Below are 19,947 nucleotides of genomic sequence, written 5' to 3'. Positions count from 1 at the left end.
TTTCCCTATTTATGCAGATTATAAGTGCTTACTACATTGTTTCAGAGTTATTTCTATTCTTACTTGTTTGCATAGTAGGCTGTGAGTTCCATGAGGGTAGGGACCAACATTTATTCATCTTTGCATTCCTGGTGTTTAATATAGTGTGTTGAGCACATTGTAGGAGCTGATATGTTTGTGTGAGTTGATCACCGACACACAAAACGAGCACTCTTTCTTGAAAGCCTGGTCCTTTCCAGGACTTGAGTTCTGTAGGTCCCCTGTGGCTGCCACTAGGAGGCTCCAAAGCCATCCACATGAGGAAATTTGGTTTGCTTCCAAGTTAGGCAAGGAACTGATGACGCTTGACAAATCCTTATCAAAAGTTCGGATGTCTAAACCTTTGTTTTGATTTCTTTAGAATTCTGTTTTGTTTTTTGGTTGACTTTGACATTTAGCAGCTTTGGATTACACATTACCCTTTGGAGAACTTAAACCTAAATGATGTAAGCCAAGGATATAAACATTCTAGTCCTAGTTAGTCTACCCATACCATGGGGGAGGTCAGCTTTCAAAGAAGCTAAGTTAGTTTTTCCAGGCACAGAATGAAAGCAAGTGCTACTGACTCTATTCTAGTGCCTAAATATTTCTTCTCTTCATCAGAAAGCATGCATTAAGTGTAATTGTTGGCATCTGTCCTTGTCTGTCATTTATTTAGCTCAAACGATTTGAATATATCAGATTCCAACAGAAATTGCCATCTAAGATTATTACTGCTCAGTGACCAAATATGTCAGACCATTGGCTCTTACTGGCATCATTACTGCTGCTTTGGTGCAGTAAATTCTAAATCATTTCTTAAAAGGTTATCTCTTCAGGCACTTCTTGTTATTGGGATAATCTTAGAGCTTCTGAGTGGGTTTTACTGTTTGGATATGAGGAGGACGAGAGGAGCCCACTGGTACAGAGCTGCATTGATCTCTTCATGCACCTCTCCCTTCTGTTTCTACATCTAACTTCTGTCTGTTCTTCATGCCTGAGTTCATCTTCTATGAGGGTTTCTCCAGGATGTAACATTCTCTCTTTTTTTTTTCTTTTTCTGAATTTAGACTAACTAAATCTTAGAGTTGGAAGAGCTTTAGTTCATGTAGTCCAGTCTTCTACCCAACATGTGAGTCATACCAAGTGAGGGTAAAAATGGCCCCAGGTACATTGAGTAAACCAGAAAATGTCTTGGTTTTGGCCAAGGCTGATTATGTTGCTCTTCTTGTCTAAGCCCAGTCCTTTTCTGAGAACAACTGCTTTACTTCAAGCTGTGTGTATCACTGCTAACAGCTACTTATTATTACATAGTTCTTCCATGAGGCAATTTATTTAGCACTTTTGTGAAGAATCAATCAGGCCAAACAAAATATCTTTGTGGATGTAATCTTAGCAATTGCAAATGAATGAAAAGTAGATGTTATATATTCTTATACTTTGTATAGATTAATATTAGATCCAGTTCTGCAGGGACTCTCACTTGAAAATAGACTTCAGGTTGATTGGGTATGAGCCCTGTTGTGCAGATGAAAAATCAGGGCTGTGGTCAATACTGTGAGGATAGACTTAGAAATGTCTAGCAGATGAATGATTTATGCTGAGTTATTGTGGAAAGTCTCTGCTTCTGGGTTCGACCTTCAACCCAATTGTATTGCTTGTTTTCATGAACATTCTTGGAATGGAACAATGGTGTTTTCATCTGGGAATGATGTAAAACTAGAGAAACACTGCACACCACAGAGGAGGGAGACAGCTGGAGCAGAGACTTAAATATTCATGGACATCTGCCAAGTATCCATATATATTTGCATACATTTAGTAAAAATGGATAAAAATACTTGCTGAGGCAGATTCTGCCACGGTGTCATTTATTCTGTTGGGTGACCTAGTAGGAAGAGCACCAGTAGTTAGGAGGCCTGGGTTCTAATCTTTGCTTGATATAAAGTACTGTGAAATCAAAATGCTGGAGAAATCACTTCATCCCTGACCCCATTTTCTTTATCTGTGAAATTTGAGGGATGGGATCTATCCATTTCCCTAGAGTGGGAGTCAGCAAAGTACAGCCTGAAGGCCAAATCTTGGCACCACTTGTTTTTGTCAAGTTTTATTGGAACACAGCCATGACCATTTATTTATGTATTGTCTATGGCTGCTTTTGCATCACAGTAGCAGACTTGAGTAGTTGCAACAGAGGCTGTATGGTCCACAAAACCTAAATATTTGCTGTCTGGCTCTTTATAGAAAAAGACTGCCAACCCTGGCTCTAGAGCACATTTGAAAAAATTGGTGGGGGAAGAGGGGGTTCCATCACTGAGACTAGGGATGCTACTGGTATCTTGTTGGTTGAGGCCAAGAATGTAAAATGTCCTGCAGGGCAGGACATAAATCTCAGTAGTTCCCTCCTAGGGATTTCTTTCCTATTTTTGATTCTAAGGAGAGCCACTTTTGAGAGCTGTGTCTCAACTTTGTAGGCCAGTAAGGCAGCAGTTTCCCAAGTTAAGTAGTTTAGGAATTTTTTTTAACCACTTCTCATAACGTGAAAAAGAGTATCCACCAAGAATCTAAATCAATTGTTATGCTTAATGGTAAAGTGTTAGAAGCATTTTCTTTAAAATCAGGAAGAAGACAACAATGCCCGCAGGTCACCATTGTGCTGGAGGTTCTAGCCATTAGAATAATGTCAAGAACTTTGAAGGTTCTGAAGTTTTAACCTACTTGCAAGCTAATGAGGTAGCCTGCCAGTTTCATGGATGCTGGCAAAAGATATGAAACTCCTGTGTCAGACACAAAGGGGTTTATTTTTTACAGCAATAGCAGTGGCCAGAGTATCAGCAAATGTTTTGCATTGCTTTCTTGAGTCCCATTTCCCATAGGACAACAGCAAGACTGCTAGGTGATACTTGAACATGCAGTGGGTTATATAACAGGAGGATAACCCTGAGATTAGGAAACCTGAATCGTTTATAGTGAGAAGTAACAGGCCTGCCCTTTATTCTGGAGGGAAATATTATCTTTATTATATTGGGCATTAAGCATGCCTCCTCTTTGCTCTGAAGGGAGGCCCTATCTCTATCTTCTAAGACTGTTTAATATACAAACATCTTTGAAAAGATAACCTGGGAAAAAGGCAGCCAGTGTCTCTGATTGTAAGGTAAGCAGAAATGCAAGAGTTCTGTGTCTTCCAACAAATAAGAAAAGTAAATAAATAAAATATATACGAATTAAAAAGGAAGAAGCAACCTTGTTTTTATTAGCAGATGTGTAATTATTTACCTAGTGAATTCGTAACTTCAAGTCACAGATAGCTAGAAATAATAAGAGAGTTCATCAAGATTGCTGGATTCAAGTTCTATATAGCAAAACCATTTGCATTTTTATAAACTATGTGCAAAAATTAGAATATATGATAAAAATGGTACTCTTTATAAAATTAAAAGCCATAGTACCTTTGAACATATTTAAGAAATGTTGCACCAAATTTAAATAGAGGATATTGTAAAGCTTTATTGAAAAACATAAGAGAAGGTTTACATGGAGATGCAAAATGTCATGGGTAGGAAGACTAAATACCTTGAAATTGTCTCGAAATTAATTTATAAATTTAATGCAGTTTAAACTCCTAAACTCCTACAAGCTGTGTGTGTGTGTGTGTGTGTGTGTGTGTGTGGTGTCTAACTTAACAGGTTGATCATCTCAATGTATGTAGAGAAAGCATTTGATAAAATTTAACATTCATTCATGATATAGGCTCTTGGTAAACTAGGAAGAGTAAAGAACTTCCCTAACCTGATAAAAAGCATCTATAAAAATGCTACAGTAACATCATTCTTAATAATGAAAGACTGGAATATTATCCATCTGAGATTGAGAAGGAGGCAGGATGTTCACTCTCACCACTCCTATTCAACATCATACTTGCACATAGTGCAGTAAGGCAAGACAAAGAAATAAAAGGCATGCAGTTTGGAAAGGTAGACATAAAACTGTCTCTATTTGCAGATAACATGATAATCTACATTAGAAAAATCCAAAGAATCGATAAAAAATTCCTAGAACTAAAAATGAGTTTACCAAGGCTGCAGGATAGCATGTTAATGTACAGAAGTGAATCACGTTTCTGTAGAATGAACATTGGAATCTGAAATTTCCAAAAATACCATTTATAATAGCTCCAAAAGGTATAAATCTGACAAAATATATGCAGAATATTTATGCTGAAAACTATAAAACAGAGGTGAAAGAAGTCAAATAAATGAAGAGAGAGAGTGATAACACGTTCGTGGATTAGAGGACTCAATGTTGTTAAGACATCAGTTCTCCCTAATACGTGATCAATATATTCAACTCAATATAGAAAACCAAAGAAAACTCTTCTATAGGTGTATGTGTGAATGTATATGTACACACACACACACACACACACACACACACACACACACACACACACACACATATATATATATAAAATAATGTCTTGTCAAAATAAAGCTACTTAGGTTAGCTGCTTTCTTTTCCAGGCCTTTAGTGTGGTTGTGTCATTCATTGTAATAGATTCATTTGTAAATCTACATTCCATCTTTATACATCTATCTATATATATATACACACACACACATATATATATAATATATGTACATATATATTCTAATACACACAGACACACACAGGAATTAGAATAGGCAAAAAGTTCTGAAAAAGAAGAACAAAGTTGAAAGATTCACATTACCTGATTTCAAGATTTATTATAAAGCTATAGTAATCAAGGGAGTATGGTATTGGTAAAGGAAAAACACATAGATCAGTGGAACAGAATAGAGAGCTTAGAAATAGATGCACACAAATGTTTTTGACAAAAATATTTTTGACAAAAATGCAAAGACAATTCAAGAGAAAGGAAGTCTTTTCAATAAATGGCACTGGAACAGTTGGAAGTTCTGCGAAAGATGAACCTTGATATATATCTTGTACTTTATACAAAAGTTAACTCAAAATTGATCCTATACTTAAATATAAAACACAAAACTTATACAATTTCTAGAAGAAAAAGTAGGAGAAATCTGTGTGGCTTTGGAATTAGTGAAAAGTTTTAAAATAACAATATCAAAAGTATGATCCATAAAAGAAAAAAATTCATAAATTAGACTATCAAAATCAAAAACTTGCTTTGTGAAATATGAAATACCCTGTAAAGAGAATGAAAAAGTGAAGCCACAGACTGGAAGAAAATATTTTTAAAAATCACACATTTGATAAAAGAGTTACATCCAGAACTTATAAAGAACTCTTAAAATTAAAAAAATTAGAACCTGAATTAAAAAATGGACAAAAGATATGAACAGATACTTCACCAGAGAAGATATTTGGATGGAAAGTAAGTATATGAAAATATGTTCAACATCATTATCATCGGGGAATGGAAATTAAAACCACAATGAGATACTGCTACAAATCTATTAGAATATGTAACAAACTAAGCTGACAATACTGAGTGCTGTTGAGGATGTGGAACAATAAGAACTCTCATACATTGCTGGTGAGAACGCAAATTAGCATACCCACCTTGGAAAAGAGTTTGGCAATTTCCTATAAAGCTAAACATACACTTATCATATGACCTTCTAGTCTTGCTCTTAGAAATTTACCCAAGTCAATTGAAAACTCATGTTCACAGAAAAAGCCGTATGTGGATGAATGGGTAAACAAAGAGTGGTACATCCATTCAGTGGAATACTGTTCAGCATTAAAGAAGAATGGACTATTGATTCACAGCAACATGGATGAATCCTAAATGCATTTTGCTAAGTGGATGGAGACATATCCCAAAGGCTAAATATTGTGTGATTCCATTGATACATGACATTCTGAAAAAAACGAAGCTATTTTGGTTTTGGGACACAAACTCCAAACCAAAAAACAACAGAACAGTTTGCTAGGGGTGAGAGTGGAGAAAGGGATTGATAATGAAGGGGTGGCATGAGGGAGCTTCTTGGGTAATCAGACTGTTCTGTGTGGTGATGTGCTAATGGATACTTGATTCTATGCAATTGTCAAAACTCATAGAAATTTTACACCACAAAGAGTGAATTTTACTGTCCTCAAATTTAAAATAATCAACCAGGATGGTGGGAAACTAAAGATGGAATGTGGATTTACAAGTGAATATTAATTCTGTTACAATGAATGACACAACCACACTAAATGCTCGGAGAAGAAAGGATTTTAAATAAGATGCTTTACTTTGACTGGATTCTGGAAGGCTAATGAAAAAAGTACTGAACAGAAACACTGTACTGTAGTTGATAAATTTGTTTTTCATAGGAGTATGGAATAGCAGTTCTGAAACTGCATTTTTTTTTTTTACTGCTGTTGAACAAGTAAGTAAATATAATTGATGACAAGGAGGTTTCTCACTATTAGAGAAAGAAATGACAAGCAAATGGGAATTCTAGAATGAACCCTTTGGTACTGGATTGGATTTGGAGACGTCATTATGAACTAATGTATTCCGTTTTTCCCCCTTTTAATGGTTATACAGATAGATACAGAAATAAATATAGACATGTGGGCATATATCAGTTAGTATGTACATATACACCTCCTATCTGTGTCTACTGAGAGGACCTAGAAGTAGTGATACCCCGATATCAACAAGCACATGTTGTGCCCAGATCTTGATTTTTGTTTTTTTGTTTTTTTGTTTTTTGTTTTTTGTTTTTTTTGCAGTACGCGGGCCTCTCACTGTTGTGGCCCCTCCTGTTGCGGAGCACAGGATACGGACGCGCAGGCTCAGTGGCCATGGCTCACGGGCCTAGCTGCTCCACAGCATATGGGATCTTCCCGGACCGGGGCACGAACCCGCGTCCCCTGCATTGGCAGGCGGGCTCTCAACCACTGCGCCACCAGGGAAGCCCCAGATCTTGATTTTTAAATACTATTCTCAAAAGGAACCAGGGCTCCTTGGAGAAGTATATGATTCTAGAACTGGAGCAGGGAAAATACAGGGTGATCCTGGAACACTTGCAGTGTTAGAAAGTAAGGAAGTGCTTTAAAAAAAATGATGGGGGGACTTGAAGGGAAAGGGAGAGAGAGAGGAATACAAAGTGAGTGGGGATCAGAGACTAGAATATTAGGAAAATATATGGTTGACTAAATCAGGGAAATTATAGGACAAGCCAGTGCGGGGTTATGAGGGAGTTTGGTATATTCTATAAATGTCAGTAGGTCAAATTGGTAGATAGTATTTTTCATACCTTTGATACTCTTACTGTTTTTCTGTGTAGTTCCATCAAATACTGAGCAGAGTAGTGTGATCTCCAACTATAATTGTTAAATTCCCCTTGCAATTTAGTCAGATTTTGCTTCATGTATTTTGGAATTCACTTGTTATGTGTATATACATTTATGGTTGTTATATCTTCCTAATATATTGACTCTTTTATCACTATATCTGTCTCTATGTGTCTCCAGTAATATTTCTTGTCTTAAAAATAATTTTGTCTTGCACAGCAAAGGAAAGCATCAACAAAATGAAAAGGCAACTTACTGAATGGGACAAAATATTTGCAAATATATCCGATAAGGGGTCAATATCCCAAATATATAAAGAACTCTTATAACTCTGTAACAGACAAACAAACAGAAAACCCCCCAAAAATCTGATCAAAAAATGGACAGAAGATCTGAAGAGACATTTTTCCAAAGAAGATGTACAGGTGGCCAGCAGGTACATGATAAAATGCTTAACATCACTAATCATTAGGGAAATGCAAATCAAAAGCACAATGAGATATCACCTCATATCTGTTAGAATGGCTATAATAAAAAAAAAACAAGAAATAACACTGTTGGTGAGGGTGTGGAGAAAGGGAAACCTCTGCATTTTGGTGGGAATGTAAATGGGTGCAACCACTGTGGAAAACTGTATGGAGGTTTTATGAGGAAACTCCATCCTCAAGTAGCTCTTTTCCTTATAGAACAACTTCTGTTGCTACAGTTTTCTTATGTGTAATTGAATAGTATGTCTTTTGGTTATTCCTATAATGTTTGGCTTTCTGGATTTACACAGAATAAGTCTCTTATGTATGAAAGCAGGTCTTCTTTAGTTTTTTCTTTGCCAAGGTCAACACTCTCAGTTTTTTTTTAGCTATTTGAAAAATAAAATTATTTCCTCTCTTGGTGCTTTTCTTTGGATGCACTCCAAATGATTAGTATACTGCTGAGACTATTACAGCTGAAAGTGAATAATACCACAAGTACCATACTAATAAGAATAATAATACCTACCCTTTATAGAGCTCTTATTATGTTGCATGCATAGTGCTAAGTCTTCTACATCTCTACAATAACAGTAGATGAAGAAATTGAGGCGTACAGAGGTGCCTTTGTCTGTCACTTTTGCAACTAACAAGTGACCTTTATGCCAGAATTTGAACCTAGGTTTGTTTAACTCCAACTCTTCACTATGCTGCCCTTGGCTGGCATAGAATGCAGTATGGCCATGTTACCTCCTATATTCTGGATATTCTAGTTCTGTTAATTTAGTCTGATTGCACTAATCCTGATTACTAATACCATATTTGGTAGCATATCACTGACTTATATTAAGCTTATATTCAACTAAAACCGACAGATCTTAATAAGATCTTAAATATTCAAACTTCTGTCTGATTTGGTCTTCCCATCTATGTAATTAACTTTCAGTATAAATGCAGTACTTTGTGTTCATGTCTTCACCCTACATTTTGGAGATTTCACTCTTAGTTTCTAGGGTCCCAAGATAATTTTGAATTTTGAGTCTACTATCTATGATATTAACTCTTTTCCTGGACCTGTGACCTTGTACATCGTTGATAAGTGTCCTTGCTTTGTGTTTATCTAGTCTTTAACACAATTTCAAACAGATAAGGGTTAAATAAAGAGTCTATAGGGAGTTTGACCAAGATGGTGGAAGACCCTGAGCTCACCTTCTCTCATGGACACACCAAAATCACAACTATTTACAGAGCAACTATTGATGAGAAAGACCAGAATCTAACTGAAAAGATCTTCTGCAACTAAAGATATAAAGAAAGAACCACAATAAGATGGGCAGGAGGGGTGGAGTTGTGGTATGGTCAAGACCCATACCCCTGGGTGGGTGACCTATAAAGGGGAGGATAAATAAAATTTCAGAGGTTCTTCCCAAGGAGCCATGGGTCTGAGCCCTTGCCTGAGGGTCCTGTACTTCCCGGACCGGGGAACGAACCTGCGTCCCCTGCATCGGCAGGCGGACTCTCAACCACTGTGCCACCAGGGAAGACCACAAATGGTTACTTTTTTATATAATTTAATGTGAATCTGAGATTGTCCCCATAATAGTATGAGTCCCATTAACTTTCATTCAGAGAGCCTTTCTTAAGAGGGAAGAAAGTTAGATTTACAGTTAGTATGTTGGTGATAGAATTATGGGATTGGATCTCAAGTGTGAACAGCATTATTTTGAAGCAGAAAAATACTGCATGCCTCTGTTCTAATCATAAGCAATTGTATTTCTCAATAATTTTTACTAAGCACAGAACTAATCATAACTGTCCCTTGCTAGAAAATGTTCAGTGGCTCACTACTGTCCAGGGATGAAGTTCCAGCCCCTAAGGATGGCAAGCAAGATCTTTTTATGATGGGATTTATGCCTGCCTTACCTCTGCAGCCTTACCTCCTCCTCTTCTCTGCCATGTACCATTAGCTTCTATGTTACTGGATATTCCCAATAATAATATACATTTTCATGTCTCTGTTCCCTCCTGCACATTGTTACCTCCACTGAGAACTTTCTTTGTTTTCCATCATCTGCCTGGTAATCTACTGATCTTGTAAAGCTCAGGTTCTGTGCAGACCTGGCCAACCATCTAAAGTAGATTCATCACTCCCTTCTCCCTTGTCTTAGATACAGTATTATAGCTCTAACACCCAAATTCACATGGTTGTTATATATAAAGACCAACCAAATGAAGTTGGGAAATTATTTCTGAAACAACAAACTGCTACAAAATTACTTTGAAATTATCAGTAGGCAGTGCTGGATAACAATCCCAGGAGAACCTTTGAGCTTCTTTGTTTTTCTCCCTTGGCACTGACATAAGGTGCTGTCACACAGTTATATCATATTTATTTAATTTTGTCATTTCGGTCCCTCCCCTTAGTCTGTCTCTGGGAACACAAAGGCAGACTGCTAATCAGAAGAGTCCCAGCTGGAATGAAATTGACAGTGTGGGTGCTGAACAAAGTGTTATTAACACTGTGGGCAGAAGCAAAGGATCAGAGAAATGCTTTCTTTCTAGAAATAGCTCCCTGGGCTCTCCTCCACCTCGTTTGTACCTCTAGGTATGTTATTCATGTGGACTTAAAAAGACAGGACAAAAAATTCAGACCTACCCTGTCTCTTTAAATAAAGGTAATACCAAATGTCTGAGCACATCCAGACCGTTGTGTAGACCCATTCAATTGGACAAACATTTCTTAGCAGGCCCCATGTTAGGTGCTAGGGACACAGAGATGAACGAGGCAAAATCTCTGCCTCAAGTAGCTCACCTTCTAATAGATGAGAGAAAAATGAAACCAAAATTAGCACAGAGTGGGATACATTTCATAATACAGGCAAGCATAACAGATGACATAGCTAATAAATCTTCCCAGGTTGGAAACAAGAAGGAGATCAAGAAAGATTTCTCAGGTGAAAAACCAACAAAATATATTTACCAGTATACTTATACCACTTTCCACCAAAACCTGTTTTGTTTTTTTTTGCCCAGCCCATTAGAGCATATGCTCTATGAATTTATCACTTGGTCAAATAGCTTCTAAATTAAAATAGCTTCTATAACCTATATTTTAAATTACCAGTTAAAGCACTTTTCTCTCTTGCCTTCCATCCAGTCTGAATTTTCGATAAACTTGATGTTTATTTAAGCATAACCTGATGTTATATTTAAACTACTACTCTGCATATTTGTTTTCTTACTAAGAATTTCTTTTCTAGTCAAACATTTTCAATTTTATAGCACTCAATGTCATAATCAATTTTTTACAAGTTAAATTTCATTTTAAGCTGATTTCAGTTTTAAGTTACTTCTATATTCTATTTCTTTCATTTCTGCATCTATAAAACTATTAACACTTTCTAGTCCTTTGAACAGGCTGGAGACTCACTTATGAGCACAGAGGATCATGTTAAGTCCCAGTCATAAATTCAGTAAGTCCGTTCCAGATAGACATTGCAAGGTTAAAGCCAGAACTAAGCCAGGATCAGACCTTGAATAAAAGTCTGTTTTGGGCTTCCCTGGTGGCGCAGTGGTTGAGAGTCCGCTTGCCGATGCAGGGGACACGGGTTCGTGCCCCGGTCCGGGAGGATCCCACATGCCGCGGAGCGGCTGGGCCCGTGAGCCATGGCCGCTGGGCCTGCGCGTCTGGAGCCTGTGCTCCGCAACGGGAGAGGCCACAACAGTGAGAGGCCCGTGTACTGCAAAAAAAATAAAAAAGAAAAAAAAAAAAAAGAAAAAGTCTGTTTTATGAGCAATTTTGACTAGATTCTTAAGCTTCTTATGTATTTCAAGGAATCCTGAAGCATCCTTCTTTAGAACTGATTCGATAAAAATGATTTATCTCCACTGAAACCCATAGCAAACAGATAGGAAATTGGAAATAAACCTCATGCTTATGAAATTTTTAAGGGGAAAGTTGATTAGATAAAACCCAAATGGAAACCAAAATCCCCAGAAAAAAGTCCTCAAAAAAGTATAGGATGACCCTCATGTTGCTGCTGTCATTTGGATAGCTGTCTTATGTGCATGCATATAAGGTTGTCTGATAGCAAATTTCATGGTTAATTTCAACATTAAAACCCTGCTTTTGTTTGAGTTTGGTCATCAATGAAATGAACAAAACCTCTTTGGCTATGCACTAGCCTTGCTTCAACTAGTAGGAAACATGAGAAAACATAGTAAGCCATTGCTTTTAAAGAAGAAAGCAATGAGGTTAAAAACAGAATGAATGCCAACAATCACAGTGTGTCTCCAAGGGTAAAGAGCTGATTCAATATCTTTTCTTTTGGGCTTCCCTGGTGGCGCAGTGGTTGAGAGTCCGCCTGCCAATGCAGGGGACACAGGTTCAAGCCCTGGTTCAAGCCCTGGTCTGGGAAGATCCCCCATGCCGCGGAGCAGCTAGGCCCATGAGCCATGCCCACTGGGCCTGTGCATCCAGAGCCTGTGCTCCGCAACGGGAGAGGCCACAACAGTGAAAGGCCCCCATACCGCAAAAAAAAAAAAAAAACAACCCCCCCCCCCCCCAAAACACAGCAAATTAGGCAAGATGAGGCAACAGGAACAAGTTCCAAATGAAAGAACAAAATAAGACCCCAGAAGAAGAAATAAGTAAAGTGGAGATAGGCAATCTACCCAATAAAGAGTTCAAGGTAATGATTATAAAGATGGTCAAAGAGCTCAGGAGAAGAATGGATCAATAGTATGAGAAGTTTGAAGTTTTAAACAAAGAGTTAGAAAATATAAAGACGAACCAAACAGAGATGAAGAATACAATAACTGAGGTAAAAAATACACTAGAAGGAATCAAGAGTAGTTTAAATGATACAGAGGAACAGATTAGTGAGTTGGAAGACAGGGTAGTGGAAATTATTGAAGCTGAACAGAAAAGAAAAAAAAAAAGAAATGAAGACAGTGTAAGAGACCTCTGAGACAACATCATGTGTATTAACATTCGCATTGTAGGGTCCCAGAAGGAGGAGAGAGAGAGAAAAGGGCAGAGAACATATTTGAAGACTTAACAGCTGAAAACTTCCCTAACCTAGGAATGGAAACAGACATCCAGGTCCAGCAAGCACAGAGAGCCCCAAAAAGGATCAACCCAAAAGGACAACACCAAGTCACATTGTAATTAGAATGGCAAAAATTAAAGATAAATAAAGACTATTAAAAGCAGAAAGGGAAAAGCAACAAGTTACATACAAGGGAACTCTCATAAGGCTGTCAGCTGAATTTTCAGCAGAAACTCTGTAGGCCAGAAGGGCATGTCATGATATATTTAAAATTATGAAAGGGAAGAACCTGCAACCAAGAATACTCTTATCTGTCAAGGGTTTCATTCAGATTTGGAGAGATCAGAAGTTTTACAGACAAGCAGAAGCTAAAAGGGTTCAGCACCACAAAATCAACTTTACAAAACTGTTAAAATTTAAGTGAAAACGAAAAGGTCATAACTAGAAACATGAAAATTAGGAAAAGAAAAAATTCACTGGTAAAGGCAAATATATAGTAAGTGTAGTAAGTCAACGACATACAAAGCAAGTGGGAAGATTAAAAGACAAAAATAGTAAAATCATCTATATCCACTATAAGTAGTTAAGGGAAAAACACAAATGTGGAAGGTAAACAGTATGCTACTAGACAAGCAATGTATCACTGAAGAAATCAAAGAAGAAATTAAAAAACTACCTGGAGACAAGTGAAAATGAAAACAATGTTCCAAAATTAATGGGATATAGCAAAAGCAGTTCTAAGAGGGAAGTTTATAGTGATTCAAGCTTTACCTCAGGAAAGAAGAAAAATCTCAAAGAAACAAACTAACCTTACACCTAAAGGAATGAGAAAAAGAAGAACAAACAAAACCCAAATTTAGTTGAAGGAGAGAAATCATAAAGATCAGAGCAGAAATAAATGAAATAGAGACCAACAAAAAGTAGAGAAGCTCAATGGAACTAAGAGCTGGTTCTTTGAAAAGATAAACAAAATTGATGAACTTTCAGCTAGACTCATCAAGAAAAAAAGAGAGAGGGCCCAAATCAGTAAAACCAGAAATGAAAAAGAAGTTTACAACTGACACCCCAGAAATAGAGAGGATCATAAGAGATTGCTATGAACAATTATACACTGATAAAATGGGCAAGCTAGAAGAAATGGACAAATTTCTAGAAATGTACAATCTCCCAACTGAATCAGGAAGAAATAGAAAATACGAAACAGACCAATTACCAGTAATGAAATTGAATTGTAATCAAAAGTTCAAGACCAGATGGTTTCATAGGTGAATTCTACCAAACATTTAAATAAGAGTTAAAACCCATCCTTCTGAAACTATTCCAAAAAATTGCAGAGAGAGGAACACTTACAAACTTACTCTATGAGGCCAGCATCACCCTGATACCAAAACTGGACAAAGACACCACAAAAAAAGAAAGTTACAATAGTTAACTGTATGAACATAGATGCAAAAGTCCTCAACAAAATATTAGCTAACTGAATCCAACATTATATTAAAGGATCATACACCATAATCAAGTGGGATTTATCCCAGGGATGCAAGGATTTTTCAGTACTTGCAAATCAATCAATGTGATACATTACATTAACAAATTGAAGAATAAAAGCCATATGGTCATCTCAGTAGATGCAGAAAATGCTTTGGTAAAGTTCAACATCCATTTATGATAATAAATCTCTAGAAAGTGAGCATAGAGGGAGCATACCTCAATACAGTAAAGGCCATTTATGACAAACTCATAGCTAACATCATGTTCAATGGTTAAAAGCTGAACACATTTCCTCTAAGATGAGGATCAAGACAAGGATGTTTACTCTCACCACTTTTTTTAAAAAATTCATGTTTATTGAGGTATAATTACATATAAGGAAATTCACCCATTTTATGTGTACAATTCAATGAGTTCTGACAGACCTATATGGTCGTGTAAGTACCACCACATAAAAATACGGCACATTCCATCACCTCCCCCAAACTTCCCTCATATCCTTTTGTGTTCAGTAATCTCCGTTTCTCTTGCAATCACTAATCTGATTACTGCACAATAGGTTTGCCTTTTCCAGAATGTCACTGTGATGGTTAATTCTATATATTGACTTGTATGGGCCAGAAGCGTGCTGCCTAGATACTCTCACCACTTCTGTTCAACATAGTTTTGGAAGTCCTAGCCACAGCAATCAGAGAAGGAAGAGAAATAAAAGGAATCCAAATTGGAAAAGAAGAAGTAAAACTGTCACTGTTTGCAGATGACATGATACTGTACATAGAAAATCCTAAAGACACCACCAGAAAACTGCCAGAGCTCACCAATGAATCTGGTAAAGTTGCAGGATACAAAATTAATATACAGATATCTTTGCATTTCTATATAACAATGAACTATCAGAAACTAAGGAAGCAATCCCATTTACAATCACATCAAAAAGAATAAAATACCTAGGAAGAAACCTACCTAAGACCTGTACTCAGAAAACTATAAGACACTGGTGTAAGAAATTGAAGATAACACAAACAGATGAAAAGATATTACGTGTTCATGGATTGGAAGAATCATTATTGTTAACATGACCATACTACCCCAGGCAATCTATATATTCAATGCAATCCCTATCAAAATATCAATGGCATTTTTTTCACAGAACTAGAACACAATTTTAAAATTTGTATGGAAACACAAAAGACCCTGAATAGCCAAAGCAATGTTGAGAAAGAGGAACAGATCTTGACTTCAGACTGTACTACAAAGCTACAGTAATCAAAACAGAATGGTACCTACACAAAAACAGACACACAGATCAATGGAACAGAATAGAGAGCCCAGAAATAAACCCACACATTTATGGTCAATTAATCTATGACCAAAAAAGCAAGAATATACAATGGGGAAAAGCACTCTCTTCAATAAGTGGTGCTGGGGGCTTCCCTGGTGGTGCAGTGGTTGAGAGTCCGCCTGCCGATGCAGGGAACACGGGTTCGTGCCCCGATCCGGGAGGATCCCACATGCCGCGGAGTGGCTGGGCCCGTGAGCCATGGCCGCTGAGCCTGCGCGTCCAGAGCCTGTGCTCCGCAACGGGAGAGGCCACAACAGTGAGAGGCCCGCGCACCGCAAAAAAAAAAAATAAAAAAAAAAATAAAAAAAAATAAGGGGGGCTGGGAAAACTGGACAGCTACATGCAAAAGAATCAAACTGGACTACTTTCTCACACCATATACAAAAATAAATTCAAAATGGATTAAAGACCTAAATGTAAGATTGAAAACCATAAAACTCCTAGAAGAAAACATAGGCAGAATACTCTTTGATATTAATCATGGCAATATTTTTTGGATCTATCTCCTAAGATAAAGGGAAACAAAAGCAAAACTAAACAAATGGACTTAGAAAGCTTTTGCACAGCAGAGGAAACCATTGCAAAAATGAAAAGACAATCTACTGAACAGGAAAAAATATTTATAAATCATATGACCGACAGGGGGTCAGTCACATGTGAGATTATATGTGTGTGTGTGTGTGTGTGTGTGTGTGTGTGTGTGTGTGTATCACATCACATCTTTATCTACTCATCTGTTGATAGAACATTAGAATATTACTCAGCCATAAAAAGATGAAATATTGCCATTTGCAACAACATGGATGGACCTGGAGAGTATTATGCTTAGTGAAATAAGTCAGAGAAAGACAAATACTATTATGTTATCACTTATATGTAGAATAATCTAATAAACAGAATAATGAATATAACAACAACAAAAAGACACAGATATAGAGAACAAATTAGTGGTTACCAGTAGGTAGAGGGAAGGCGGGGAGGGGCAAAATAGGGATAGGGTATTAAGAGTTACAGACTACCATATATAAAATAAATAAGCCAGAAGGATATATTGTAGAGCACAGGGAATATAGCCAATATTTTATAATAACTTTAAATGGAGTATAATCTATAAAAATATTGAATCATTATTTTGTAGATCTGAAATTAATATAATATTATAAATCAACTATACCTCAATAAAAAATTCTATATTGCAAATGTATGTTTTCCCCAAACATTGTTGAAATGTACTTTTTTAAGTCTAGGACATTTGTTAGGCCATGCCCATTGTTTTCTTTCTTACTATTCTTAATATTAGGTAATTTGTTCACTTTATTTCAAGGTTCTGGCTTAAATGACATTGAGGATATCAGTTGTAATTATGCTTCTTCTACCTTCTGCGCAATACATTTGTTAGATAGGAAATAGAGAGTTTAGTAGATATTCTACCCTTTGAATTAGACTTCTATTAGAAGATATCAGGATAATTGAAACTTCTTTTTCCTCTTTGTAGTATATTTTGGTACGAGTTTTGTAATGTTTTTTTGGGAAAGTATCCATATTTCTTTTCTGGATAGATCAGCTGTGGTATGCTACTATATAGTATAAAAAGGTTTTCTTTCTATTTCCTCAGTTTTACTGTTTACCATACTTTACTATTAAGTTCTTGAGTTTCTATATAGGAGTAACTTCTGGAAAGATCAGTGGATTTGGCTTTGAAAATTTCTGGATTTGGGGACTGACCATGATATGTGAACTTGAGCAAGTCACTTATGCTTTGTGGACCTCAGTTTTTCCATATATAAATTAGGGATAATAATATTACTCATTATCATTTAGGATTACAAAACAGATTAGGATTTCAAAAATACATGACTGACTGTTAATGGTTTATACAAATAGTGCTTTTATGTTACATAACAAGAAACAAAAGATAGGCAGTCTAGCACAAGTATGGTAGCTCAATAATGACGTTAGGGGACTTAAGCTCCTCCCATCTTCCTGTTCACCATCCTTAGTGCGTAAGACCTTTGCCCTCTTGCTTCTTGATTCATTGCCACAAAATGGCTACTATAACTTTGTGTTTTAGGCATAAAGAATAGGAAGGACTAAAGGGCTGAAGGAAAAAAAACTGGTCTTAGTGAAGTTCTGTCTTTTAATTTGGCCAGGGAGGTCCTACTAGGGATGTGTGCCTGCAGCTCATTGGCCAGAAGCATGTTACATGGCCACTCTTTGCTTCAAGGAAAGCTGGGGAATTATATATTTTAGCTCTTCAGTCTCTGTAGTAGAGGAAGGCAAAGGAGAAGGGATTGTGTTTAGGATTTGGGTCAGCTAGTCAACAATGTCTGCTTTCATTGATGGTTGGAAGAATTCAATGATACACTGTATTTAAAAAACTTTACAGAGTGTAACTTAAATAGATGTATACTGTGTTCATTATTCCTCTTATCTTCTATTGATGATCTTATAAACTAGAGTGTATTCTTAAATTTATTCTAATTTTGTATTCAAGGCTTAGAAAATCTATGAGATTATTACTTACTTGATTGTTAAATGCATGCACCTTATTGCCTACATCCTAGAAATTAGTATAAATATGTTTAGGCATAAATATTGCATTATTTCCAACCAGCTCCTCTATTTTTATTTAAGAATGAGTGAGGACCATTCTTACATCTGGCTAATCTTTGTCAACCACACATCCTAATGCTCAGAAGGTAGAAGAAGTTGTCATGGGTTTGTTTTTATATCTGATCTTCTCCTTTAGGGCTCTTTTGATGTGTTTGAAAATCTTTTTGCACAAAGTGATGATCAGCCCTTCATGTCACATGCCCTGTTTTCTCTTAGGTGTCATTGATATTGCTTAAAGAGCCAAAACTTTCCTATTGGTACCATTGACATGGGCGTTAGTTTTTCTTTTCCAAAGCCGTTGGTATCAGTAGTGGCAGAGCAGTTTTTTTATTTTTAGCACTTTTTTCCCCTAAAATCCTTCAGTTTGTTACGTAAAACTTGAAAGTTTCTAGAGTTGTCATTCCAATTGCTGCTGATAATATCATTTGTCCCTATGATAATCAGCTGAGTTATCTTTTAATTTGTAAAAATAAACAAGTTACTTCAGGACATAAAAGGTCCCTGCTTTTTGGGCAGCATTCTAGATGAATGTTTGTTTTTGAGAAGGGCTGTTTTCTGGAGAATACATATGCTTTGAGTGAAAATCATACTGAAGTGTGAAAGGCAGCCTATCACTAATAGGAAAATAATTGGGAAAGAGGCAGTTCTCCAAAGTGACTCTAGCCCTACTCTTGCTTTCTTCAGTGACCCACAAAATACTTTTATATACTTTATATATTTAAAGGGCAATTAATGAGTCTGAATATACTCAGAGGTACATGAAAAATAGCAGTAGAAGTCCTAAGCAGCTATACCACAGAATGGCAGCTTTCATTTGAGCTGAATGGGCTGGGTGGGGGTAAATTTGAAAACAGGCCAAGTATCCTGAATACACATGCTGGTGCTATCACTCAGTCCTACAGCCTGAAGTAGAGGGAATGACCTTCATAGTCACTAGTATTCAGGCAAGGTCGTATTATTTTTCCCCATGGTAAAAGATGTTAAGAAAAGGGACCAGGAGGCACATAAGTCCTAGATGTGAGCTGAGAAGAGGAATGGAGTAGTGAGAATCTTAAATGAGGTCAGAGAAAGCTAAGAAACAGAAATCTCCAGAGAATTTGGAGATGACCAGAGAAACTTGTAGGATGCATCATGAAGTAGGAGACCCTTCAGGTTTATTATTTCTGAATCTCTTCACTTTGATGAAAATGCTGGTAGTTTATAAATTCTGTCATATTGGGTGCAACAGGACTTTGATGTGTATATGGCTTTTGTTTTGTTTTGTTTTTTGCTGCCTGTATTCTTTCTTTCTTTTCTTAGACATTGTTCGAAGTGATGTTGCCTTGGATAAACAGAAAGGCTGCAAGATTGCCCAGCACCCTGATGTTATGCTGGAGCTCCAACGGGAGAAGGCAGCTCAGATGCATCTGGTTCTTCTAAAGGAGCAATTCTCCAATACTTACAGTAATCTCGTATTAACAGGTAAGGCTATTGGCTTCGGCTGGAATCTTAGAGCACTGTAGATTGACGGTCTCCGTCAGTTAGCAACTTGATGCTTGGGAGACACTAAAGTGGGATTCAGATGAGCTGCATCTGTCTGTCTTTTCCCACTTATCCCTTTTAAAATTGTGATGACTCTTATATTCATATAAAATATTTATTACATTTTGCAGATGTATTTTGGCTTGAGGTTGTG

General features: G+C 36.8%; 1 protein-coding gene across 1 annotated transcript in view; it reads left to right on the top strand.

The window, feature by feature from the left end:
* The window catches only part of LOC103076673 (inactive heparanase-2-like), a 52,985-nt gene extending 33,211 nt beyond the window's left edge, over nt 1-19,774 (top strand). The window contains exon 3 of the mRNA XM_007467098.1: nt 19,572-19,774. Within this exon, the coding sequence (XP_007467160.1) occupies nt 19,572-19,774 (203 nt within the window). The remainder of the gene's footprint in view (nt 1-19,571) is intronic.
* Nucleotides 19,775-19,947: the final 173 nt, after the last annotated feature.

The sequence above is a fragment of the Lipotes vexillifer genome, unplaced genomic scaffold, assembly GCF_000442215.2.
Source record: "Lipotes vexillifer unplaced genomic scaffold, Lipotes_vexillifer_v1.1 scaffold2446, whole genome shotgun sequence".
Classification (NCBI taxonomy): Eukaryota; Metazoa; Chordata; class Mammalia; order Artiodactyla; family Lipotidae; genus Lipotes; species Lipotes vexillifer.
Note: the sequence above shows the minus strand (reverse complement) of the source record. Positions and strands in the feature narration are given on the sequence as shown.